At 42.7% G+C, this 27841-nt stretch overlaps 1 protein-coding gene across 2 annotated transcripts; it reads right to left on the reverse strand.

The window, feature by feature from the left end:
• Positions 1 to 8607: 8607 nt before the first annotated feature.
• LOC115136059 (ras-related protein Rap-1A-like) lies at positions 8608 to 27362 on the reverse strand. 2 transcript variants are annotated; one of them, XM_065026795.1, is made up of 8 exons: positions 27255 to 27362; positions 19914 to 20002; positions 19527 to 19595; positions 19347 to 19403; positions 18570 to 18710; positions 14139 to 14282; positions 13877 to 14010; positions 8608 to 9477 (listed from the first exon to the last, which is right to left on the reverse strand). In XM_065026795.1, the coding sequence occupies exons 2-7, from the start codon at positions 19968 to 19970 to the stop codon at positions 13921 to 13923; spliced, it is 558 nt and encodes a 185-aa protein (XP_064882867.1). In that variant the 5' UTR covers positions 19971 to 20002; positions 27255 to 27362; the 3' UTR covers positions 8608 to 9477; positions 13877 to 13920. The 2 variants fall into 2 exon arrangements, with proteins under 2 accessions (XP_064882867.1, XP_064882868.1); XM_065026796.1 differs by lacking the exon at positions 27255 to 27362 and adding an exon at positions 22017 to 22122.
• Positions 27363 to 27841: the final 479 nt, after the last annotated feature.

Here is a 27841-nt window from a genome sequence, read left to right on the forward strand (position 1 = left end):
CTCCATCCTCCCCCACGGATAGACAAGGGGAGCAACTATGGGAGGATGAGGTAATCATGGAATGGGTTCACAGCAGATGAAGAGTGCGCCTCTCTTAATGAGGTATTGACATTTAGAGATGAACCAATTAACCAATTAATCACTGCTGACTGCTGTGTTCTATTGCTTTTGCTGATTTCGAGAGCTTGAGAGGACGAAAGAGAGAGAGAAAGAACACAAGACAGTGCCGTGTGGAGAAAGAGAAAAAGGGGATCATATATCAAAATTGGAGATGGAAAAAAAAAAGGTCAATGAATGACGCATTCTAATGGCTCTCAGGATAGAAGGGATTCAACAGAATGTAACAGGACCTCCTGCACCCGCATCATCAGACCAGCTGTCTGATGCCTGTCTGGCACATCTGGTCTAAAAACCTCTACTGGGGTGAAATGAGGTAATCAAACACATTACACAGAGGAACTGTAATTACTGTATTTACAGTCATTCCCATGCATGTGAATGAATCAAATCATTCTAACACCTCACAACTAATTAGTACCATTGAGGGCTAAAGGAAACTTTGATTAGTTGAATCTATAATATAGGCTACAGTAGTTGTGTGCGTAACTCAGTGGAGGGTAAACTGACTGGAACAAGAGGTGGCCTTCTAATGAACTACGGTCTCACCCATTTCTGAGGACATCATTGATTTACCATGTACAACCCCCCCCCCCCCCCCCCCTTACATCACAGTATGACTTTGTTTCAGGTGGCTGGTTTACAGCAGGGCTGCTGAACCCTCTTCCTGGAGATGGTTGCCTCTTCGATTTCTCTACGCACTTTGAGTGGAATATCCTGCTTTGCACACATTAGAACAATATCTATGACCACTTTAACATGTGCACGGTTTCTTTCTATAAAATCCATGTTTGCAACACCATGTACTTGGTTCAACACAGTCCCACGACTTCTAGGCCCATGGGTGGCCTTGTAGGATTCAAATTTTGCAAGGGCACTAGCATGTCGTTTGCTATTCTCGTGTTTGCAGCAAGCATTTCTTGTGAGTTTCCAGTTTTTAAATTCATCTCTTTATAAATCTGAATTCAACATTTGCTCCAGGAAAGTGCCTACAAAAGCGTACAATAAATGGCATCTTTTGCTTTACTGTACTCAATCCACACCAATTGGTCATACCACCTTGAAGAGAAGCAGCGTGACTTGCCATTTATCATACATGAAGGGAACTTTGCTAGCTTTGGTTGACAGGCTGGTTCATCAACGGCAGACAAATCTGTCGGTGGACCTACTGCAGGCTCACCCCGCCCGCAGCATCAAGAACGAGAGGAGACGGCGGGGTAGGCAATTTGGCATTGGCGGTTGTGATTGCGGTTGTTTCTATCCTGGCGCCACCTGTTAACGTCTCATTCTGGAAGCTATCGGTAGATTGATCCAAATAATTTCCTGGCACACTCTCCTTTTCCTCCAGATGTCTTTTTTTGTTGTTGAAAAACCTAGCGATCTACATTTTGTTTGCCATTGCTAGAACTACTAAGTTACTTTAGCTGGTGAGTCAATTTGAGTAAGCTAGCATGGTAGAGCTTGCTAGCTTATGCGCTACAAAGTTTAGCCACGTGACGTTGTTCAGGTGAAACGTATGATTTTTTTATTTTATGTAACCAATAGTCGGAAGCCAACTTGATTGTCATGGACTATTCCTTTGTTACATTATATTAAAATGACCTGTCGAAAATAAATCTCACATGTGTTTCTTTAAAAAATGTAATAAAATAAATACAAATAAAAATGTATATTGAGTAATTTCGGGATGTTTTGGGGGGGTAGGCCTGAGATCGAACTGGGTAGGCCGTGGCTACGCCGCTGGGCGGAAACAACTTTGGAGACAACCACCACATGTAAAATCCTCAAGTCACTGCGACAAAACTGAGCTCTGCTAATTATTGAATGTATTAGATTACGAAAAACAACTTTTTCATATGTTAATATTAGAGGAAGAACCCACTGAACAGTTTAGAACACGAAGAATCATATTTGTCTTGGTAAAATGCATTTTACAACATAAGGAACTGAAATGTCAGCACCAAAGTGTGTTTTCACCCACTCTGGACACCCTAGAGCAGGGGTACTCAACTCTTACCCTATAGGTCCGGAGCCTACTGGTTCTGTCCTACCTGATAATTAATAGCACACACCTGGTGTCCCAGGTCTTAACCAGGCCCTGATAAGAGGGGAACAATTTTAAAATGCAGTGGTACTGGCTTCAAGGTACAGAGTTGAGGCCCTATAGGACCCTATAGTGCATTTTGACCTTGCAGTCATAACACAAGCAGAAGAAATGTCTGAGGAAGACATCATCCCTGTTCAATTACTCCCCACAGTTGATGAGCATCTCCGCTTACAGTGGCAGGAAAGTGAGCAACACTAGGTCATATTGCAGAGATAATGTTCCAGTAAATTTACCCAAAACAATATGCAAAAGTTTAGGAACAGCCATAAGATGGCAGCATCACACCTACCAAGCTATCCAAAACTCTGGACCCAAGTACCTGTCTGACCTCATTCTACCCTCCTGGCCCACATGCACTCTTTGCTTCTCCAGGTCAGTGTCCCTTCAACAGACTATAAACTATGGGTGACGGGGCTTTCAGTTGCGCAGCTCTGCGGCTGTGGAACACACTTCCAAACATTATTAGGGCTGCAGTCTGTCCTCATTTAAGGCACAGCTGTAGACCTTGCTGTTCAGCTTTCAAGGACAACTGCTATTTCTTGCTTTTTTAATCATGTTTTTGTGTGTGCCTTTGGTGTGAGAAAAGCGCTCTACAACAACACAAAAGAAGCCATCTTCTGCCACAATCCTCACCAAGACACGGCGTTACACGTGTGGATTGAATTTGGAGGACGTTTCTGAGAGCGAGACAGCGAGAGAGTATGATGGTGTGTGGGAGACAAAAAGAAAGCCCCCCTGTGGCTCACCTAATACTCCACTTCCAACTGTCTTTATCTGCCTACAGTCAGGATCATATTCACCTTCTCTTCGGAAAGTGCATTAGACACACCGAAAATCTCTATCCCTGCCCAGGCTCCCCGAGCCATAGTTCACAGTCACTAATCTGTTAATTGATCTAGCCATGAAAATGGGAGGCATTATTACATATAATCTTATAATGGGCTGGGGAACCTTGAGAGGGGTGCTTAGTAATCACTGTAGATGTTCCTCTTTAAAATAGAGAATTCATCTGGCCAAACTGTTTGGCTGTTGGGCACGGTCTTCACTTATTCCCAGTCAAGGAGGGATTGCCGTGCAAACAGAAAGAAGGGAATACAATACCGTACAGTAGTCTGAGAAAATGTTAAAATGTGCCGTTCTGTAAAACAAGATGCATTTGTTCCTTTTCAACAAAAGGTCACATTTTTAACCTACCCTAAGCATCCAGAGAGAAAGGACCGAAGAGCGCTTGCAAATCAGGTTTCACTACTTCATGTGTGCTAGCTAGAGCATACATAATCCATAAATATATTTGTGACGCACTTTTAATATACAGTGCATTCAGAAAGTATGCAGACCCCTTGATATGTTCCACATTTTGTTACGTTACAGCATTATTTTAAAATTGATTAAATAAGTTTCTCATCAATCTACACACAATATCCCATAATGACAAAGCAAAAAACAGTTCCGAAATTTGTGCAAACTCAATAAAAAAACAGAAATACCTTATTTACGTAAGTATTCAGCCCATTTACTATGAGACTTGAATTGAGCTCATGTGTGTCCTGTTTCCATTGATCATCCTTGAAATGTTTCTACAACTTGGAGTCCACCTGTGGTAAATTCTATTGATTGGACATGATTCGGAAAGGCATACCTGTCTATATAAGGTCCCACAGCCGACAGCGCAGTGCAAAAACCAAGCAATGAGGTCGAAGGAATTGTCCATAGAGCTCCGAGACAGGATTGCGTCGAGGCACAGATCTGGGGAAGGTTACCAAAACATTTATGCAGCATTGAAGGTCCCCAAGAACACAGTGGCCTCCATCATTCTTAAATGGAAGAAGTTTGGAACCACCAAGACTCTACCTAGAGATGACCATCTGGCCAAACTGAGCAATCGGAGGCAGAAGGGACTTGGTCAGGGAGGTGACCAAGAACCCTGACTAGGAAACAGATTCTGCAGACTGGGACGTCAGCAAGCGCTGGGTCTGGCTGATGTCTTTGTTTTTTCATACTTCAAAATACAAGTAAACAAATATTTCTGTATTAATCGCTCTATATGAAGAGCAAAGGATTAAGTCAGGAAGCTGTTTCATACGGCTGAGTTCGACAAAAACACTTGAGCATAGTGTTAGTTTTATGTTGCATTGCTTTACCAACAACCATAGACTGCAGTCCTGTACTTAGACTTGTAAGTCATGTAAACAAAAGTGCAATTTCAAACCTTGTGGAATTGGAAATGACTTGCAGTGCAACAGGGAAGATGTGCGTCCCATTCAAAGGAATGGTAGTTCATATACAGCGCATTCAGAAAGTGTTCAGACCCCTTGACTTTTTCCACATTTTGTTATGTTACAGCCATATTCTAAAATTTATTAAATTGTGCCACCCCCCTCATCAAGCTACACACAATACGCCATAATGACAAAGCAAAAACTAGTTAAAATATTTTGCACAAAAAAATACATAAAATACAAAATGAAATATATTGACATAAATATTCAAACCCCGTACTCTGTACCGGAGTGCCAAGTCTAGGTCCAAAAGGCTCCTTAACAGCTTCTACCCCCAAGCTATAAGACTGCTGAACAATTAATAAAATGGCCACCCAGACTATTTACATCGACGAACCCCCCCCCCCCCCCCCCTCCCCTGTTTCTCCACTGCTCCTACTCACTGTTTATCATCTATGCATATACTTTACCCCAACCTAAATGTACAAACTACCTCAAGTAACTTGTAACCCCGAACCGGTACCTCCTGTATATAGCCTTGTTATTGTTATGTCATTTCATGGTGTTACTTTTTAATTTGACTTTCTTACTTTTTAATTACTTTAGTTTATTTAGTAAATATGTTCTTAACTCCATTTATTGAACTGCATTGTTGGTTAAAGGCTTGTAAGTAAGCATTTCACAGTAAGGTCTACACCTGCTGTATTCGGCACGTGACAAATAACATTTGATTTGGGGAGTTTCTCCCATTCTTCTCTGCAGATCCTCAACCTGTCAGGATGAATGGGGAGCGTCGCTGCACAGCTATTTTCAGGTCTCTCCAGAGATGTTCGATCGGGTTCAAGTCTGGGCCCTGGCTAGGCAACTCAAGAACATTCAGAGACTTGTTCCGAAGCCACTCCTGCCTTGTCTTGGGTGTGCTTAGGGCTGTTGTCTTGTTGGAAGGTGAACCTTTCCCCTAGTCTGAGGTCCTTAGCGCTCTGGAGCAGATTTTCATCAAGGATCTCGCTGAACTTAGCTCTGTTCACCTCTCTCTCTCTCTCTCTCTCTCTCTCTCTCTCTCGATCCTGACCAGTCTCTCAGCCACTGCCACTGAAAAACATCCCCACAGCATGATGCTGCCACCAACATGCTTCACCATAGAGATGGTGCCAGGTTTCCTCCAGATGTGACGCTTGGCATTCAGGCCAAAGTGTTCAATCTTGGTTTCATCAGACCAAAGAATCTTCCTTCTCATGGTCTTCGATTCCTTTAGGTGCCTTTTGGCAAACTCCAAGCTGGCTGTCATGTGCCTTTTACTGAGGAGTGGATTCCATCTGGCCACTCTACCATAAAGGCCTGATTGGTGGAGTACAGCAGAGATGATTGTCCTTCTGGAAGGTTCTCCAATCTCCCCAGAAGAGCTCTAGAGCTGTCAGTGACCATCGGGTTCTTGGTCACCTCCCTGACCAACACCATTCTACCCCCGATTGCTGTTTGGCTGGGCGGCCAGCTCTAGGAAGAGTCTTGGTGGTTCCAAACTTCTTCCATTTAAGAATGTAGGCCACTGTGTTCTTGGGGGACCTTCAATGCAGCATAAATGTTTTGGTACCCTTCCCCAGATCTGTGCATCCACACAATCCTGTCTGAGCTCTACGGACAATTCCTTCGAACTCATAGCTTAATTTTTGCTCTGACATGCACGGTCAACAGTGGGACCTTACATGGACAGATGTTTGCCTTTCCAAATCATGTCCATTCAATAGAATTTAACACAGGTGGACTCCAATCAAGTTGTAGAAATTTCAAGGATGATCAATGCAAACAGGATGCACCAGAGGTAAATTGAGTCTCAAAGGGTCTGAATACTTATGTCCTAAAGGTATTTCTGTTCTGTAATAAATTTGCACCCATTTAAAAAAGAAAACTGGTTTTCACTTTGCCATTATGGGGTTGTGTGTAGATGAGGATTTATTTATTTAATCCATTTTAGAATGCTGTAACGTAACAAAATGTGGTAAAAAGGGGTGCGAATGCTTCCAGAATGCACTGTACATGTACGCTCACAATCTGTTTGTTTTATGAATAAATTACACACAAATATTCTCCTTCAGTCTACTAATCCAGACCCTCTTGGTAAATGGGTGTGAGGGGGATGGTCAGACGGCTATAAACCTTTTACCAGAGACACTGTATATAGATCGGCCTATTAGGCACAGCCTTTAAGCTCAGAGTACCCCCTGGTGGTCAACCATGGTAAGTGACAAAGCCATTTACAGTTTGTTTAAGGCACAGGGTTGAACAAGCAGTCAGGAGAGCAATTAAAGTGACATTAAGCTACAGTACATGAACAGAAGTATGTTAACACCTAGTCGATGAACATCTCATTCAAAAATCTAAGGTATACATTTTTTGGAAGTTGGTCACGCCTTTGCTATAACAGCCTCTACCCCTCTGGATAGCCTTTCCACTAGCTGTTGGAACATTGCGGCAGGGACTTCTACTTCCAAGCTTCCATTCAGCCACAAGAGCATTAGTAAGGTCGGGCACTGACGTTTGGCGATAAAGCCTGGCTCGCAGCATGCGTTCCAATTAATCCCAAAGGTGTCTGATGGGGTTGACATCAGGGCTCCATTCAGGTCAGACAAATTCTTCCACACCGATCTCGACAAACCATTTCGGTATGGACCTCACTTTGTGCACAGGGGCATTGTCATGCTGAAACAGGAAAGGGCTTTCCCCAAACTGCTGTTACAAACTTGTAAACACAGATTTGTGCAGAATGTCATTGTATGCAAGATTTCCCTTCACTGGAACTTAGGGGCCTAGCCCGAACCATGAAAAACAGCCCCAGACCATTACCCCTTCTCCACCAAACATTACACTATGCATTGGGAGAGGTAGCATTCTACTGGAATCCGTCAAACCCAGATTCGTCCATCGGACTGACAGATGGTGAATCGTGATTCATCACTCGAGAGAACACGTTTTCCCTGCTCCAGAGTCCAATGGCGGCGAGGTTTACACCACTCCAGCCAACGTTTGGTATTGCGCATGGTGATCTTGGATTTCCATGACCGAGCAGCCGCACAGAAGCCTATTTCATGAAGCACCTGATGAACAGTTATTGTGCTGACGTTGCTTCCATGGGCAGTTTGGAACTCGGTGGGGAGTGCTGCAACCGGAGGACAGACAACTTGTACGCGCTATGCACTTCAGCGGTCCCGTTCTGTGAGCTTGTGGCCTACCACATCATGGATGAGCTGTTGCTGCTCCTAGACATTTCTAACTTCACAATAATAGCACTTACAGTTCACCGGTGCAGCTCTAGCAGGGCAGGAATTTGACAAACTGACTTGTTGGAAAGTATGCATTCGATGACTGTGCCACGTTGAAAGTCAAATTCGGCTAATTTGAAGTGCTCAGTTGTGCACCAGAGCCTCTCACTCTTTCTATTCTGGTTAGAGACAAGTTTGTGCTGTTCTGTGGAGGGAGTAGTACACAGCGCTGTACGAGATCTTCAGTTTCTTGGCAATTTCTCACATGGAATAGCCTTCATTTCTCAGAACAATAGACTGACGCGTTTCAGAAGAAAGGTCTTTGTTTCTGGCCATTTTGAGCCTATTTGAACCCACAAATGCTGACTCTCCAGATACTCATCTAGTCTGAAGACCAGTTTCATTGCTTCTTTAATCAGAACAACAGTTTTCAGCTGTGCCAACATAACTGCAAAAGGGTTTTCTAATGATCATTTAGCCTTTTAAAATGCTAAACTTGGATTAGCTAACACAACTTGCCATTGGAACACAGGAGTGATGGTTGCTGATAATTGGCCTCTGTATGCCTACGCAGATATTACAAAAAAAAAATGCAGCTACAATAGTCCTTTACAACACTAACAATGTCTACACTGTATTTCTGATCAATTTTACGTAATTTAATGGACCAAAAATGTGATTCTTTCAAAAACAAGGACATTTCTAAGTAACCCCAAACTTTTGAACAGTAGTGTATAGCTTTGTATTAAATTGCCACCATGCAACGGTTTCCTCCTACTTCCTACGACATTCCACTGGGTACCCATCCAATTTTAGCTCGGATTATCATAGGGTTGTGGTTGTACATGATACTGTACGATTATGAAGTCAGACGAGTTAAATCCACAAAATACAATGACCAAAATACTGAAAATGTACTAAAATTTAATCCATAAAAGCTGGAACATCATTTGACAGAAAAACACAAGAAGCATTATTAGAGTTGGTTTAGTATATATTTCAGCTTCAAGAGACAGAAATCAATCCTTATTTCCCCGCAGATTTCTTCTATAAAATACCCATTTTTCTGAAGCATTATTATGCAAAAAAAAAATGGCATTTGAATATATTATGGGAACTATGATATCCCAGTGACTGAGTAAAATTAAGTCACATCAGAGATATTTGCAGAAGAGAAAGTCCATGGATGTAGGGGAAACCAAAATACATATACGGACCTTGATCTACCACCATTGACATGACTGGCATGGAGAAATAGGTGTATGGCTATAAAAAAAAAAGTTCTTACTTCCATTTGATTTCACACTTGAAAACATTTTACACTTAATAAGAGATGTGGTCATGCTGTCTGAAGATATTTATAAATCATACAACTGAAGTCAACTTCCATGTCTCCAAATACACTATATTGCAAAGATGTAAAATACTGAAGTGAAGTTTTTATCTTTCTTAGTAGGTAATCGCTTTTACACCCTCAAAAGGAGGAGTGGGGCTTTCGGTCGACCGGACCATGGACACGGTCCCATTTCAGAGACTTTCAGAGTTCATGGTGGTTCAGGATGTGGGGAATGAAGATTGTCCTTCAGGGTTCACCGATGTCGGATCAGAGAGGAGTCTGAGTGAGATAGAAACAAGTCGTCTCTCTCATTGTGTCCTGCTTTGATACTAGCGAATCAGCGGTCAGCTGTTTGTGTCCTCACCGTTTATGGCTGATGGGGAGGGGGCGGGGGAATGCTGGCACGGTCCAATCTGGGCAACAGTTCTTCATTACAGCATTCTATAGGTGGAGAGAGGGGAGCAAAGATTAACAGAAGGTATAAAACGGGATTTCGTTCAAAGGATTGTCCTATAATATATCAATGAGCAAGTGCTGCCCTCTGTTGGCCAGTTGGAGTGCATTTTTCTGCTCTCCATCAGTGTGTATATTTGTATTTATTATGGATCCCCATTTGCTGCAGCTACTCTTCCTGGGGTCCAGCAGAATTAAGGCAGTTTATACAATGTTAAAAACATTACAATATATTCACAACACACTGTGTGCCCTCAGGCCCCTACTCCACCAAAAATCTACAGTAGTAAATCAAAGTGCATGTATAATGGGTATGTTATTGTGTGTGTGTATGCAAACGTGTGTTACTTCACAGTCCACCGCTGTTCCATAAGGTGTTTATTATCTGTTTTTCCCCCTCAAATCTAATTTGCATCAGTTACTTGATGTGGAATAGAGTTCCATGTAATCATGGCTCTATGTAGTAGTGTGCCTCCCATAGTTTGTTCTGGACTTGGGGACTGATGAGACCCTTATGTCATACATTCAAAATGTCAATATTGCTCATAAATAAAAAGGAGTGATGAAGTCACTCTCCTCCACTTTGAGCCAGGAGAGATTGACATGCATATTATTAATATTAGCCCTCTGTGTACATCCAAGGCCCAGCCGTGCTGCCCTGTTGTGGCACCTGACCACACAACTGAACAGTAGTCAAGGTGCAACAAAACCAGGGCCTGTAGGACCTGCCTTGTTGACAGTGTTAAGGCAGAGCATCGCTTTATTATGGACAGACCTCTCCCCATCTTAGCTACTACTGCATCAATATGTTTTGACCATGACAGTTTTACAATCCAGGGTTACGCCAAGCAGTTAGTAACTGGACTAAGTCGTTTCATAAACGCATCAAGTTCAGCATCTGGTTGCTCCACATTACACACTACAGACCAGCAAATATTCTTTACATCATCGACATATGAATCACTACAAAACTTCTTGTATGACCTCCTACACACTATATTAGGCCCAGCCTTTGGAACTTTGGTTTTCCAAGATATGGCTAATATATTATGATCACTACACATCCTATGGATTTGGATACTGCTTTTAAGCACATTTCTGCAGCATTTGTAAAGATGTGATCGATACATGTTGATGATTTAATTCCTGTGTAGGCAAGGCAAGCTTGGGAAAGAAGCTTGGCCATGTAATACAGTGAGTAGAGGGCATGGGGACAACTGCCCTAACCATTCAGAATTGAAGGGACGACAGGTATAGGAAAAGTGGCAGAAGGGCTATGTGGAGTCAGGAGAAGACCTCGCCATATAGAGCACCACAGTAGGAGTCATAATACCCAATACATGTAGAGGTCAAAACAGGGGATTCCAATCATTTCCCCACCATTAATTTTTCCCATAGGGGATTTTAGAAAGCGTTAAAATAAGGGCGGTGTTCCGTGTAGGCTTACCCTGGCCCGATGTTTTGACAGCAGTGTAAATTCCTCTAGGACAATGTAACTTATAAATATATTCCCCTGTATTCACCCACCAAAAATGAAATGCTAATTATCTGCTAATGCAGCTATCATAAACAACTACAAATGCCACGATCTGGACGAGACTGCCGAGTAGAGGCAAAGGTAAGAATCTCTGGAATAAATATCTAAAATGTTAGCTAAATGTAGTAATTATTAACTTGTCAAAACTTTAAAATTGACAATTGTGGGCCATCTTGTGCAAGTTTTAAATTGACAATAACTGTGAGCAAAGGTGTCAGCTACAGATGACGGAGAAGATGCAGGGATTTGTAGTCTTGCATGATGCCTACTTTTATGTTAATAGAATTTTCTAATCTGAGAGTAAATAGTGCCGAATATGTTGATAATAAAGTCACCTTGTCCTAGAGAGATTTACATGGTTATCAAAACGTCACGCCAGTGTTAGCCTACACAAAACACAGCCTACACAAAACATAGCCCTAACTTGAAGTGTTTCTAAAATCCACTATGGGAAAAATGAATGGTGGAAAAACAATTGGAACCATTTCCCTGTTTGACCCCTAGGTTATGACACCTCCGCCTGACCCCACCCCTGCCGTTCCCCCGTCCATCCTAGTCTGGCTGCTCCACTAGTCTAAAACGGTGGGTCTGTAATCCCGTTAGTGACAGCCCAGTGCTCTTGGTGGCGTAGCCGACCGGAGACAGACTGCCTGGGGGCTGCTGGACTTAGGCCCCTCACTGTAGGACTCTATTGAGCAACAGATTAACTACCCTATAAACCTGGTGAAGAATGAGAGTCATGTGTATGTGGACAGTTACACCAGACTATCAGCTAGGGATGTAACGATTCACTGATATGCATGGGTCCCCGATTCAAATGCGTAAGTAGTGAGTGCTTCGGTCCGCAGACCTCAAACCGATCCAAATGTATGCATGGGTCAGAAATTTCACCAGTTCACTAATATTTCTCATATTATATTCTTTATACCTTCCGAAAATACCAGATGCATCCACTCCTTTATTGTCAAACTGTTCATAATCATTGATCTACATGCCGAACAATCCCAGGCAATATCAGTAGCCTGGAAAAACTGTGCACCGTGACCAGCTTCATGCACTGATCAACACAAGGTAGGCAGCCTGTTCCTGATCTTGCACATCTGCACGGGACCGTTCAGCATTCAAATGCGAAAATGGCTTGAGCGAATTTAGGTTGTCACTCAGGTTATTGTTATCATGCACTGTTAAAACTGTTTTACCAGAATTAAAGTAAGAAATCTGGGACAACGCATCTTGCTATACCTGCTGAACGCCCCGTTACAATAGATTTTTGTTCAGGTTCATCAGAAATAGTTTTGGTAGTTTTGTTTTAAACAGTCAGTGTTTGTGGTCATTTTTATATGACAGAAAATAAACTCACTCCGTAAATAGTCCAAACCCATTCGATTTTGAGATGAGGGGGAAAACCAAAGCTACGCTCATATATACACTACATGATCAAAGGTATGTGGACATCTAAATCTCATTCCAAAATCATGGGCATTAATATGGATTTAGTCCCCCCCTTTGCTGCTGTAACAGCCTCCACTCTTCTGGGAAGCCTTTCCACTAGATGTTGGAACATTGCTGCGGGGACTTGCTTCCATTCATCCACAAAAGCATTAGTGAGGTCAGGCACTAATGTTGGGCAATTAGGACTGGCTCGCAGTCAGCGTTCCAATTCATCCCAAAGGTGTTTGATGGGGGTCGAGGTCAGGGCTCTGTGCAGGCCAGTCATGTTCTCCCACATTGATCTCGACAAACCATTTCTCTATGGATCTCGCTTTGTGCACGGGGGCATTGTCATGCTGAAATAGGAAAGGGCCTAACCCCAAACTGTTGCTACTAAGTCGGAAGCACGGCATCAAGAATTGAACTAATGGAACCAAGGGGCCTAGCCCAAACCATGAAACAGCCCCAAACCCTTATTCCTCATCCACCAAACTTTACAGCGGGCACTACGCAGCTGGGCAGGTAGCATCTGACGATTTTTACGTTCTTCAGCACATGACGGTCCCGTTCTGTGAGCTTGTGTAGCCTACCAATTTCTCAGTTGAGCTATTCTACTGCCAATGTTTGTCTATGGAGATCGCATGGCTGTGTGCTCGATTTTATACACAGGTGTAGTTGAAATAGCAGAATCAACTCATTTGAAGGGGTGTCTATACTTTTGTCCACGTAGTAATATATATTGTAAATGACAGGTTAATTAGTGGCTGATTTCAGAACCAAAGTGACAGATAAAACTTTCTACATTGCCTGCCTGCCCCTCCCCCCCGATAGTGGTGGTGGGGTGGTAGATGCATCCCTTATGGCTCAGCTCAGGTGCCTACATTTGGCTCAGAGAGGCCCAGCTCATGAGCGCCATCAGCAAAAGATTTGAACTTAAAATGGAAAGTAGTGTTTATGCAACAAATGTTAGTCCATTAAATCATAATGCGTCGATTCGTTGCCTAATCAAAACAAATCACACAGAACAGTTTCAAACTTAAAAAGGAATCATTCCTGTATTGTGTCGCCTTAAAAAGGGAAATATGCACATCCCCACTACCAGCAGATGGCACAGTCTACTGTCCAGGGAGCAGTCTACCCTAAGTTAATGACAGTGAGCAGTCAACGTTCCATGAATGCTCTCAGGCCCTATCGATTCCATCAAATGACGAGAAAAATCAACTGACAGAATAGTAGTCGTGGCCAATAACAAAAAACAATAAAGCATGTATTAATAACTATAAACTAAACAAATCCCAAATTGCAGGGGCATATTGTGAGTTGAGAAGAATGTTGTGCTCCTCGTAGGTCCAGTAATAAGGGTTAAGGTGTACCAGTCAGGTAATTAGAGTCTACCCGTGTCGTTAGTCACCTACTCACCTGGCTCAGAGCTGCTGCAGGGCGGGGTGGAGGGGAGGGGACCTTTAGAGCAAGACACAGTTTGATTTCTTTTTCGCTTTCTTCTTTTCCACAGGCGTTTTCCTATTTATCTGTCTGACCAAGTCATAGAAGATCTGCAAACACAAAACCATTGCTAAGTGCTTTGACACATTAAAAAAAAGGCATAGTTAACCGTTTGGATTTATATGGTTAAGTGTCATAATTCATATCACTAGTCAGCAGTTTGATTGTCAGTACTCACGTCGAGGACGTTGATCTTTGACTTTGCGGAGGACTCTAAAAAGGCACAGTGGTTCCACTGTCTGGCCAGGTTCTGACCCTGCTCCTTGCCCACCACCCGCTCATCCTCCAGGTCACACTTATTCCCCACCAGGATCATCGGCACCTGGGAGAGAAGAGAACATGGATGAGGGATAACATCAAAAATGTTAAAGCATTTCACCGGGACCAAAAAAAAAAAAAAAAATGGTTGAAAAATCTAGTTTACACAATTCAATATTATAAAATCGATACTTTGACTCCAAGTATCGATTTGAACCGGACACGGATGTGCTGTTCTGCCCCTGGACAAGGCAGTTAACCCACTGTTCCTAGGCCATCATTGTAAATAAGAATTTGTTCTTAACTGACTTGCCTAGTTAAATAAAAAAATTAAAGTGGGGGCGCTAGTCAGCACCAAAACTCCAGTATTTCTCATCCTTTTGCTTGATTAAAATAGTGAGCCAAACACTATTTCCATGACGGAACAAAACAAATGTTCTCATGCTCCATCTTGTCTCTCTGACGGACATATAGTGAACAATATGTTTGGAACATCAAATCGCAATACATATAGAAGTCAGAGGTTTACACACACGTTGGAGTCATTAAAACTAGTTTTTCAACCACTCCACAAATTTCTTGTTAACAAACTATAGTTTTGGCAAGTCGGTTAGGACATCTACTTTGTGCATGACACAAGTCATTTTCTCAACAATTGTTTACAGACAGATTATTTCACTTATAATTCACTGTATCACAATTCCGGTGGGTCAGAAGTTTACATACACTAAGTTGACTATGCCTTTAAACAGCTTGGACAATTCCAGAAAATTATGTCATGGCTTTAGAAGCTTCTGATAGGCTAATTGACATCATTTGGGTCAATTGGAGGTGTACCCGTGGATGTATTTCAAGGCCTACCTTCAAACTCAGTACCTCTTTGCTCGACATCATGGTAAAATCTAAAGACATCAGCAAAGACCTCAGAAACATTTTTTTGAAGACCTCCACAAGTCTGGTTCATCCTTGGGAGCAATTTCCAAATGCCTGAAGGTACCACGTTCATCTGTACAAACAATAGTACGCAAGTATAAACACCATGGGACCATGCAGCCGTCATACCCCTCAAGAAGGAGACGCCTTCTGTCTCCTAGAGATGAACGTACCCTGGTGCGAAATGTGCAAATCAATCCAAAGCACCTGCAAAGGACCTTGTGAAGGTGCTGGAGGAAACAGGTACAAAAGTATCTATATTCACAGTAAAACAAGTCCTATATCGACATAACCTGAAAGGCCGCTCAGCAAGGAAGCCACTGCTCCAAAAACGCCATAAAAAAAGAGCCAGACTACGGTTTGCAACTGCACATGGGGACAAAGATCATACTTTTTGGAGAAATGTCCTCTGGTCTGATGAAATAAAAATAGAACTGTTTGGCCATAATGACCATCGTTATGTTTGGAGGAAAAAGGGGGAGGCTTGCAAGCCGAAGAACACCATCCCAATGGTGAATCACGGGTGTTGCAGCATCATGTTGTGGGGGTGATTTGCTGCAGGAGGGACTGCTGCACTTCACAAAATAGATGCCATCATGAGGATGGAAAATGTGGATATATTGAAGCAACATCTCAAGACATCAGTCAGGAAGTTAAAGCTTGGTTGCAAATGGGTTTTCCAAATGGACAATGACCCCAAGCATACTTCCAAAGTTGTGGCAAAATGGCTTAAGGACAACAAAGTCAAGGTATTGGAGTGGCCATCACAAAGCCCTAACCTCAATCCTATAGAACATGTGTGGGCAGAACTGAAAAAGCGTGTGCGAGCAAGGAGGCCTTCAAACCTGACTCAGTTACACCAGCTCTGTCAGGAGGAATGGGCCAAAATTGACCCAACTTATTGTGGGAAGCTTGTGGAAGGGTACCTGAAACGTTTGACCAAAGTTAAACAAATTAAAGGCAATGCTACTAAATACTAATTGAGTGTATGTAAACTTCTGACCCACTTGGAATGTAATGAAAGAAATAAAAGCTGAAATAATTTACTATTATTCTGACATTTTACATTATTAAACTAAAGTGTTGATCCTAACTGACCTAAGACAGGGAATTTTTACTAGGATTAAATGTCAGGAATTGTGAAAAACTGAGTTTAAATGTATTTGGCTAAGGTGTATGTAAACTTCCGACTTCAACTATAAGTATGGTAATAATATCGTATTGTGAGCTACCTGGCAATTCCCATCCCTAATCAATACAAGGTGTATGTGTGTGGGTCTGTCACACCCATCCTGACAGTGTGTTCTGGCTGTTTAGGGAGTTAGTAGAAACAATGGCAGCCCCGCCCACGCAGGATACAAATCGGCTTCCTGCCTGCTTCCCTCTGTTTGCATTGCATTCCATGCTCCAGCTGCTCCATGGAATGAAACCATGGCAGACTGCGTGTGTGTCCGGGGAGCAGTACGTGAGATCAGAGAGAGAATAAAGGATGCTGGGTTGAGTTCCCTAATCTCTCCCCACTTTGATGCCTTACTGAAAAGTCTATAAACAGCAGTTCTGTGTAAAAGTTGCCCAAAAACACAGATCTGGGATCTTCTCCTCCGCAGAGCCTAACTTTAACCATTAGGGGGGGGCAGATGAGGGAACGTAAAACTGACCTCAGAACAGTGTCTGGGGGCAACTTCACCCTATTCGGGGCAAGTGCCCTCTCTCACAGGGCTGGAAGGGCAGACGACAGGAAGCAGTTTGGCCTAGCTCCATGGCGGTAGCTCCGTGAAGTGTCAAATCCAAACAAACCCTTAGACGGGGCCGTTGAACGACGGTTGCCCTAAAGTCAGAGTAGAACCGGAGGTATGCATTTCCAGGCTAGCTAACGCCAGATAGGGAAGAAAGTAGCTGTAGAACATCCCCAGTCAGCAACATGGAGGAAGGCAGGGAGGGAAGTTAAGCCTGTGTCCATGAGCCACACCGAGACATACACATGGCGAAATCACAAGTCAGGCATTAACCTACTACTCCAGCTGAACAGACGAGGACTTAGACAGCAGAAGTCACAAGACCTCTTGTGTAAGCTAGTCGTGTGATGGAAGGGGGAAGCCGATACTAGTCCCATCACTTCATTCACCACCTTATGGGTCTCCTCGTTACCATTCAAGGAAATGGGCTTTGGTGTCCAGGTTTGCTCTGGTAAAATTGTCTACGGAGTTAAACACTTGCATTTGCACAATCTGAAATGTTACATTGTAACACATTGTAGCTTGAAAGGAATCCTACCAAAAATCCTCAAAGTGTATTATATAGTGGGACTAATATTCTGAGCACCTATTCAGAGCCTTGCCGTGTGGGTTCTGTTTTGTAGCCTGTGTGTTCCGTATGGACAGTGTCTTTAAATCGAACCTGGCTAGACCATGAGCCGTCTCCTCATTCTCCAACACTGTAGTAGTAAATGGTGTGTGGCATTCCCATCAAGCACTTGGAATGGAAATGGCTGAGCAGCACTGGCCTGCCCAAATTAAACCAAGAATCCATCCCTTCTTTGGGGACACACACACAAAGCATTTCCATTGGTCATGCATTCCTACAAGGGGCAATTTAAAAAAACACGGGGCGAAAAGCTTAAATCGTCAGTAGAATGATAGCTACCACAGAGAGCTGCAGTATGGTAGTTGGCAGATATGCACAAGTGTTGAGTCTTGGGAGTATTTCGAGAGAAAACACTGAGCAAAGGGATGGAACGGGCCTTCTTCCCTGTTGACAGCCAGTGATCCTACAATCGATCCCTAACCTCCATCATGCAATGGCTTTCTAATCTGAACTGCCTAAAAATGTTAAAAAATAAACGGTCTCCCCGGCCCATCCAGTGTTTCTGATGACTAGGGACTTTCGGTGGAAATCATCCCCCGGAAATCACCCACCTCGGGCCAGACCACACGAACCACAAGCCGGCTGGGAAACAACGAGTAACCGACAAGTGATTAAAAAAAAATTTGCCAGTCATAACAAAGTACAGGGGATTTATTGGCACCAGGAGACATTAGCCCCGCCCACACAGAAAGGGAGAGAGAGTACAGGAAAGAGAAAGCTTGAGAGGAAAGGGGTTATACAGATCACCAAAAAAGGGCATCATCCTGCTGAGTGAGTATCTGTTGAGGCCAGGGGACTATGAAGTGTCACTCCGATACTCCAAACACAAGGAGGGAGTGCCAAGAAATGGGACCGTGGTTAATGTGGAGGGGTTGTAATAATATTTCCTTCTCTCATTCTTGCTGCATGAGCTCAGTTGTCATCACACCGCAAAGACTAGCTCATGATCATGGGTAAATGTTATAGTGCTGTGGCAAATAATGGTTGGTTTTTACTAGGGCCAGGAGTTTTCCCTGATCATGTGGTCTAGTTATAATCCAAGGTAGCTACTCACATCTTCGGTGTCCTTCACTCTCAGGATCTGTTCCCTCAGGTCCTGCAGGTCGTTGAACGTGGACTGTGCTGTGATGGAGTACACCAGGGCAAAGCCCTGACCGTTCTTCATGTACAGATCTCTCATTGCAGTGAACTGCTCCTGTAAGACAGGCAGGGGAAAGTAGTATCATGAGTTCTGATGTCATAGTTAATAAGACCTCTATTCCCCTGATCAATTTCATGATCTCTCCCCCCCCAAAAAGAGTTTGACTAATACATGCATTATGTTGCTGCTAGACATCACAGCTCAATTGACTTGTCAGTGGAGGCCCAAGGCACTTCAATATTAGCCTTGGAAGCCCAGCAAATAATTTAAAGAGATTCTGGTACTTTTAAATACTTTTTAGCCAGTAGTTCTGAAAGTAGCACTCATGAGCCAAAAGGTTCCCTGAAATTGTCGTACATCGTCACATAGGTGCAGATATTTGCACAACGTCATTGCTTTCACTCCCTCTCTCTGCGGTGCCCATTGAGCCGTTGGAGTCCGCCCTGCAACCTTATTGGATAATGCTGGGCAGGCCTCTTGCTAGCTGTCACTCAAATCCGAGGGGCTAAAGCTCATTGACTGCTCATAGATTATGCATGTATGAACTACACATCGACACATCTAGCATCAAGCGGGGGTTTAAAAAATATTTTCTTAGTCACCAAAGTACCGGAGCATGTCTTTAAAGAAATATACACTCAGGGTTTAGCCTGGATAACAGAGTTGTGGAGCTGAGCAACATTAACTTACTGTGCCGGCTGTGTCGAGGATTTCAAGCATGCATTGTTGTCCATCTACCTCCACTTGCTGCAGTGGAGAAAAAAAAAACAAGAGGGTGAGAAAGAAAGAGCACAACAGGTTGTTGACCCACAGACCAGCTGAAAGCAATCAGCTTATTCCCTGGCAATTCCTCCCTTACGGGACACGTACCTTTCTGTAGGAGTCTTCTATTGTTGGGTCATATTTTTCCACAAAGATTCCCTGTACAAACTGGACTGTCTGTAAGAGAGAACATGGGCCACAAAAACAAGTCAGATCAACAACTCAAAACACAGGAATATTCAAGGATGGTGCTGTGGATCTTGAGGCCTGGATTTGCATAACCCTGGCTTGTGCTAGTTGGTACATAAGACAGACATCTGGACTAAGCCGAGATGGTCACGTGCGGCTCAGCTGGTAGAGCATGGCGCTTGCGACGCCAGGGTTGTCAGCACGAAAAATTATGAGAATTTATGCAATTTACTGTCAGTCACTCTGGATAAGAGCATCTGCTAAATTACAAAAATGTAGATGGCCCACCTCCAGTGAAATACTCACCAGAGCGGATTTGCCCACGCCTCCCGAGCCTAGCACCACTAGCTTGTATTCACGCATGGCAGGATCTCTTCACGGGACAGCCCAACAGTCTGCACAGGCAGGAGAAAAACAGAAATATCAGTTCTCTCCCAATAAGATCGTAGTATGGTCGGGACAAGTCGCGGCATAACAATGGCAACACCCATAAGCGGAGCTCCAGTGGAACAGGTCAGGAGGAGTTTATGACCCCATCCTCTAGCTAACACAAACCAGCTGTGGGTGTGAAGGGAGAAGTTTGGGTTTGGCCGCCTGCTCCTAGGACAACCATCTGGCCGACATGCATGCAGCACACCATGTCAGACTCAGTCTATGAATACAGAAACTGAAATCCATTGGCAAGCAGCACATGGGCTTGCCCAATGGGTCAACCTGTAGGCCCATCTTTCTGCTGCGGTATACAAAAAAGGGCTCAAAACAGACCATTTAGTCGCATTTAGCGACTGACATGGCTGCGCGAGTGAAATGTTTAATTGGTTGGGTCGGTACGAGTTGCACATTCTACATGGTCAGCTAACTCAGTCACTTTAAAAAATAAAATAAAAATTAAGAAGGCTAAACCATTATTTGGTCAAACCGTAAAGTACATTATCCTCATGAAAGTGTCTGCCCGCCCCCGTTTCGCTGGGGCCTGCTGCTTTGTTGAGTGAGCCGCTCTCCTTTGCCGGGGGAGAAAAAAAACACAGCTAACACATTGTCACAGTTGAAGAAAGGAGGTTCTCAGCTTTCAGTAAGTATAGTTTAGATTTTTTTTCAACTCTATTTTGTGCTCAATAGCAAACATTTTACAACCAAGATATTTGATATGGCTTTGAGATACGTAGTGCGCAAAATAATTAGGCACATTACATAGGCCTCATTGGGTGGTAGGCTACAACGGCAACCTTTTTTGGGACATTACATTTATCAGAACATTCTGGAGCCCTATTAAACAGTAAAATAGATCAGTATAACAGTTGAATCACAACATGAAAATAAAATAATAAAGCTACCATGTCATCGGCTGGTGCCAACAACTGAAAAACTGTTGTTGTTGCCATCTGTTGTTAACGCAAGACAATTAAGAAACAACCACAATGCCGTCCATTTGGGATTTGTGGTGTCCTTCCATTGACAACATGCCCTCTAGGGCTAAATACTCAGGAACACCTCCTACAGAGACCATCAGCTCCTGACTAAAGTCACAAGAGACAAGACAGCCTCATGGGATATGAGACCAATGAATAATTTATGGTGAAGATACTAATCCTCATCATACAGGAGTTATTTATTTATTTTTAGGAGCAAGGGAAAGTACCCCTTCGCACTTGTCTATGCACTTTGAGAAGAAAGTCTACCTGTCAGTGGAACTTTTGTTCCACAAGTCATGAGCTGTGAAAACTGTAATCCATGACAAGTGAAAACTGCAAAGGTAGAGGACAGTAAAGTCCAGAGACTTAGGTATTAGTATTATAAGTGTTGATGCATGCTGGTGTGGATTTAATGTCACTGGTAGCGTAATACACTTTTCACTTCAAATGATGTATGAAAAACAACTTTAAAAAGTGTGATGTAAACTACAACTACTTTTGAATTGATGTGACTATCCTGAGAAAGCCTGCTCCAGTAATGATGCATTCTCTGACTGAGCCCCTTACAACTCAGAAACGTTCACAGTGCTCTCTACGGCAGTCCATTAACTGCGTTACGTGCATGGCACGCTTTCACGCACAAGGCCATGTAAGGAAATTATTTAACTGAACCTCAACCCCCCCCAGTCGTTCCTCAATATCTCTCCCCACAAAACAAATAGCCTAAGTATTTTCCCCCGTAGTAACTAACAAATAAGGAGAGTGAGCCACGCACCACAAACACACTGAAACCATGACATCAGCACCATATAACTCACTCTCTATGGACAGAGGTATGTTTCCATGTAAGGCTTAAACTGGGAAGAAGAGTTGCTGAGAAAGAGCGAGAGACTCCATAGTGTGCTCCCCTCTTAGCCGAGTCACAAATTAGACAAAATCTAAACACTATATGGATTAAGGATGGACACAACAGTTGACATTTCGTAAATATTCATACCTTAGTAGCAGATCAGTGCTCTGACATTTAGCAAGCTTCAGACTTCAGCAGGCTATTTGGAGTATTGTGAGGAGAATTTACTAATCCGTTGACAATGATAGTGAGCAGTCACTGCGCCTGGCCCTGACTCAGCACCACATTTGATAGGCAGGTTCCTATATCTCTCCAGACCAGTGTTGCCAGTGGAAACCACACACCCATCATGCAAGGCCTCACTTTGCACTTGCATATTAATTATAGAAATTGTCATTATGCTGCCCTCATCCTGTGCTGGCAAAGCAGGCACTGAATACAGTTTGAGTCAACCACTTGTGGTTCAGGATTTAAGAGTGCACGAAAAGGTGCTTTAATGTACTCAAAGTAATACTTTTCAAATTGGTGAGATTATGTTTCATGTCTTCCGTTATTACGCAAACAACTTCACCTCAGAAATCCCCCAACTAAGATATCAGGAAATGACAGGGGGGAAAAACACAAAATCATAAGGTCAGAAGAACAGAATCTAAATGATCCTTTTATGAACTACAGTTTATTTGCATAATTCCAAACAGGCCCTTCAATTTTCTTTTTTTATTAAGAAGAGCCCCATTGAAATCCATAAATGAAAATCTGCCATCAGAACATAGAAACACATGTCCTCCATCTAGGCTACTAACTAATGTGGTGACTTTTCTGGTTCATAGCAGACCTAGAGGTTTTAGGGTTGATGTTGAGGCTAAGGGCCACCTCCACTCTAAACTTTGGGCAAGTAAGTCATTGTATTTAACCAAGGCTGTAGCAACTAGTGGATGTAAACGTCATGACTTGACAGTTGAATCAGAGGCAGCCCAAGCGGGGGAAAAAGAACGAAGAACTGCTGATACGGATTTGAGAACACCACATGTGGCGTTAAATTAACGGTGAGCTGTGACACCACACATCCGGTTTCCTGGGCTACCAGCAGTACTCATAATCACAAGCCCATTCGTTTCTCATTTTCTCGTTCCAATTTAGTCATGTGGATGGTCATTCATTCCAATGCTAAAAAATTAGGTGTGGCGTTAATTAGGAAAGTTACGGCCTCAGTCCTTTCTTTTGCCTCATCAATTGGAGTAGGCCTATTCTAGAGCGTTGAGTCGACTAGTCAGCAACACTAATCCTACAAAATCCCTAAAATCCACATCTCTCTTCGTTGACTTCCCTTCACACAGTAGTCATTCAAATTATGTTCACAACCACATTGTTTAGGACTGGAAACAAGTCGATTCAAATTTGTGTAGATGTAAATAGAGAAAAAAAACAGAAGTGAAATTGGGTTACGGTCTGAGAAGTCAGAACGGAAAGAAACATCAAAATAGCTTTTCACTCTCTGTTCCTGTTCAGGACACAAACTGCAATGTTGACTTGGAAACTTCTGAGGAGAGGGAAGTAAGCCGGTTAAGTTAAGTTAAAGCCTAGATCTTATCCTAATGTTTGCAGATTCAGGCCACAGGATGACAGTGATGCATGCTTTATCTCCCAGGGGCAAAAACCTTTTGGTGTATGGTGCATACCAGTATAGTGGTGCATACCAGTATATAGTACTGCATACCAGGCCTAGTACTGTAAAAAAAAAAAAAAAAAAAAAAAAAAAGCATTTAATGGTTCATGTTCAATTTATGTGAAATGTAAGAGAGGCTGGCTTAGTTGAGGGGACTAGTCTGAAAGCTGTCAAACACATGGATGCCTAGCTAGCGACTGAATGTTTGAAATGAGCAACTAATATTAACCACACATCCAGTCAGTGCTATAATGTTAATTCCTGCCAGTGCCACGCTCCTAACATTAGCCGTTTTACAGAAGGGAGTAGTGGCGTAGCTAACTACACTGAACAAAAATATAAACACAAACATGTAAATTGTTGGTCTCATGTTCCAAGAGCTGAAATAAAAGATGCCGAAATGTTCCATATGTACACACAAAAAGAAAAGAAAAAAAAGAGTCTTAAATGTTGTGCACAAATTTGTTTACAATCCTCTTAAGTGACCATTTCTCCTTCGCCAAGAGAATCCATTGACCTGATGTGTGGCATACCAAAATGCTGATTAAATAGCATGAGCATTACACAGTTGCACCTTGTGCTGAGGGCAATTAAAGGCCACTAAAATGGGCAGTTGTCAAACAATGCCACAGCTGTTAAGATTAACATTCAATTCAATTTCTCTACCATAGTTTTAGAGAATTTGGCAGCAAGTCCAACCGGCCTCACAACCGCAAACCACATATGGCGTTGTGTAGGCTAGCATTGTCAACGTTGTAACAGAGTGCCTCATGGTGGAGGTGAGGTTATGGTATAAAATAATTAACATCCAATCACATTAACTGTTACTCTCTCTCTGGAATTCCACTAAAGGTCCGTATGTAGTCAAACGTAGCTGCTGCTCATTCCGTTCCCTCGAAAATTGATAAATGGTTTTTAAAAAGTAAGGCCCGCATCCATAGATACGCATACCAGCTCTACTGGTAGTACTGCTATGACCAGCAGTGCTACACCTGCACTGTTTCACGACTCATCAGTGACATGGCAGGAGATGTTTTGAAACAATTATTGCTTCATATACAAGCCAGTGAATTCTATGCGTTAACAGCCGAATGAGTCAACAGACGTGGCGGGCCTGGCACAGCTCCTGTTATATGTCTGTTAGGTTTATGGGGGGTCAATTAAGGAAGACATCCTCTTCTGCAAACCACTGGAAACCAGGACAGGATATTTTTTAAGTACTGGGCAGCTTTGTGATATCAAATGGACTTTGGTGGTCAAGATGTGTTGGTATCTGTATTTATGGCGCAAAAGCCATGACAGGGAGACATATTGGAATGGTAACGCGCGTGCAAGCGGTTGCTCCTGACGCCACTTGGGTACACTAGTAGCGACCATGTAACGCTATTACAACATACAGAATTGCGCTGGTTATCTATGGACAAAATATTGACACGTTTTTAAATTGAGAGACAAGCTTAAAGTTCTTTACCGACCATAATTTTCACTTGTCTGACTGCTGGCATGATGACGAGTTTCTCATGACTGGCCTATTTGGGTTTTGTTTTTTCCTTGCCTGAATGATCTGAATCTAGGATTACAGAGACTCTCTGCAACTACATTTAACATGTGGGACAAAATTGAGTTTAAGTTGGAGCTCTTCTCTGTCTGCATTAACAAGGACAACACACAGGTCTTTCCATCATACCAACGTGAGAGTGGATTCTCGGCCCTCACTAGCATGAAAACTAAATACAGGCACAGACTGTGTGGAAAATGATTTAAGACAGACTCTCTCCAATACAACATTGCAGAGTTATGCACATCCTTTCAAGCACACCCTTCTCATTAACCTGTGGAGTTTGTTATTCAAAAATTGTGAATAATAAGGTTTTATATGTAAGATGACTAAATAAAGAGCAACATTTATTATTATTATTTGTGCCCTGGTCCTATAAGAGCTCTATGTCAGTTCCCACGAGCCAGGTTGTGACAACAACTCACTCATTCTTATGTTTAATAAAAGTATTGTATAGTGTGTGGCAGGCTTACAATGATGGCAAAAAACAACATTTGAGAGTGTGCTGACCCTGGTGCTAGAGGGTGTAAGCAGCTGCAGGTTGAATGTTTGAAGGGGTACGGGACTATAAAAAGTTTAAGAACCACTGCACTAGGCATGGTAGAGGAAGGCCCCAAAAAATAGTTAAAGACTCCAGTCACCCAAGTCATAGCCTGTTATCTCTGCTACCGCATGGCAAGAAATACCGGAGTGCCAAGTCCAGGTCCAAAAGGCTCGTTACACGCTGCTTATTACCTATGCATAGTCACCTTACCCCTACTTACATGTACAAATGACCTCAACTAACCCATACCCCCGCACATTGACTCGGTACCCCCTGTATATTGCCTCGTTATTGTTATCAATTTCTCGTGTTACTTTTTACTTGTGTTTAGTTTTTTTTTCTTAACTATTTATTGAACTGCATTGTTGGTTAAGGGCTGGTAAGTAAGCATTTCACGGTAAGGTCTTACACCTGTTTTATTCCACGCACCTGACAAATAACATTTGATATCCAGCAATTTAGCACAGCCATTTGAAGAGGAGTGGGACAACATTCCACAGGCCACAATCAACAGCCTGATCAACTCTGTGAAGATGTGTCACGCCCCAACAGTGGTCACACCAGATACTGACAGGTTTTCTGATCCACCCCCCTAGTTAAGGTATCTGTGACCAACAGATGTTTATCTGTACTCCCAGTCATGTGAAATCGATAGATTCATTAGGCCCTAATCTATTTCAATTGACTGATTTCCTTCTGTGAACCGTAACTCAGTAAAATCTTTAAAATTGTAGCATGCTGCGGTCATATTTTTGTTCGGTATTCTTCAGAAGAACAGACATCCACCATGTCAACCTAAATATTATTGTGACTGTACTAGGATTTGGTAGCCTGGTTGCCAAATGACATGCGTGGCATGTTAGCTAAAGAGACTGGTATCCAGTCCCAGACTAATGATTTGGCGCACTACTGTTAACTAGCTAACGTTACCTCTTGCACCCTGTCCAGCTAGCTAACAAACCCCGAGCATACAAACACCACTAGCTAAATCATCACCGCTAACAACCGACAGCTAGCTCAATTCTCTTGCTAACTATCAGTTGACCCAGGTCAACTAGCTAACAACCGAGCTTGATTAGCTCAACTGAATAATGTTACAGCTAAATAGAGTAACGACTACACTTGTGTAGTAGCACATTCAAGTAGATTTAAAACTAATTAAAAATGCCAATGCCAGTTCACTAGCTAGCTTGTTAAGTACCACGCTAATAGTTAGCAAACTAGCACGCGACTGATTGGTAGACTTCACGAACTAACGTAGCTAGCTAACTGCATGCATTCCTGAGCCTCCGCACACAATACAAAACATAAACCAGCATGCACATATTTGGATAGTTATAGTTATGTTCAAATACATTCTAAGTTTGTTATCTACCCTATCCAACAAAATGTAGACTGTTTTAGCTAGCTAACGTTACCTGCCCTTCCGCCTGGCCTTGACTTAAAAATGGGAGTGCAGTTTTTAGTGAGTGCAAATTCCTAATCTCAGTTGCTAAATGCAACATATTCACCGTGCCACGCATTCCTCTCTAATTTATCTCAAATTGTTTGGCCAAACATGTGGTGGCTTTTTGACAGCCCTGTTAGCAAAAATAAAGTTAGCCTTTTTACACTCACCGTTTCTCGCTCGCTCCACTCCGCCACGGTCTGTGTCCCCGGCCTCAGTGCGCAGTAGACGTCATTCCAAACTATTTCTCGGTTTTCTTAAAAGGACAATGTCAAATTTTGCACTGGTTCCTTTTGTGGTGGTAGAGGACAATACAACAACAAAAATACATTGGGTAATTCACAGCTCATAATTGCAATGCTTTATAATAATCACTTATTTATGGATATATGTTCCATGCAGGATTTATTTTTAATCAACATCATGGCCCTATGACACCTGACAAACCCAATCAGTTAACTCAGCCAAAGCATTTATGCAAATATGTCAATCTTATTATCAAAATCAGGTAGCCTTGCCTGGCGGTTAGAGTGTTGGGTTGCTTTAGTTCGAATCCCGAGCAGACGAGGTGAAAAATCTGTCGATGTGCCCTCGAGCAACTTTTATTGCTCCAGGGTCGCCGTTGGTAATGGCAGACCCTGGCTGTGGTCCCACTCTCCGATATTATCTCAGGGAAAGTTGGGATATACTAAATATATATTTCCAATTCACATGCATATTAATACACACTTGTGCATGTGTTGAAATGGGACTAATA

The sequence above is a fragment of the Oncorhynchus nerka genome, linkage group LG2 (genome assembly GCF_034236695.1).
Source record: "Oncorhynchus nerka isolate Pitt River linkage group LG2, Oner_Uvic_2.0, whole genome shotgun sequence".
Classification (NCBI taxonomy): Eukaryota; Metazoa; Chordata; class Actinopteri; order Salmoniformes; family Salmonidae; genus Oncorhynchus; species Oncorhynchus nerka.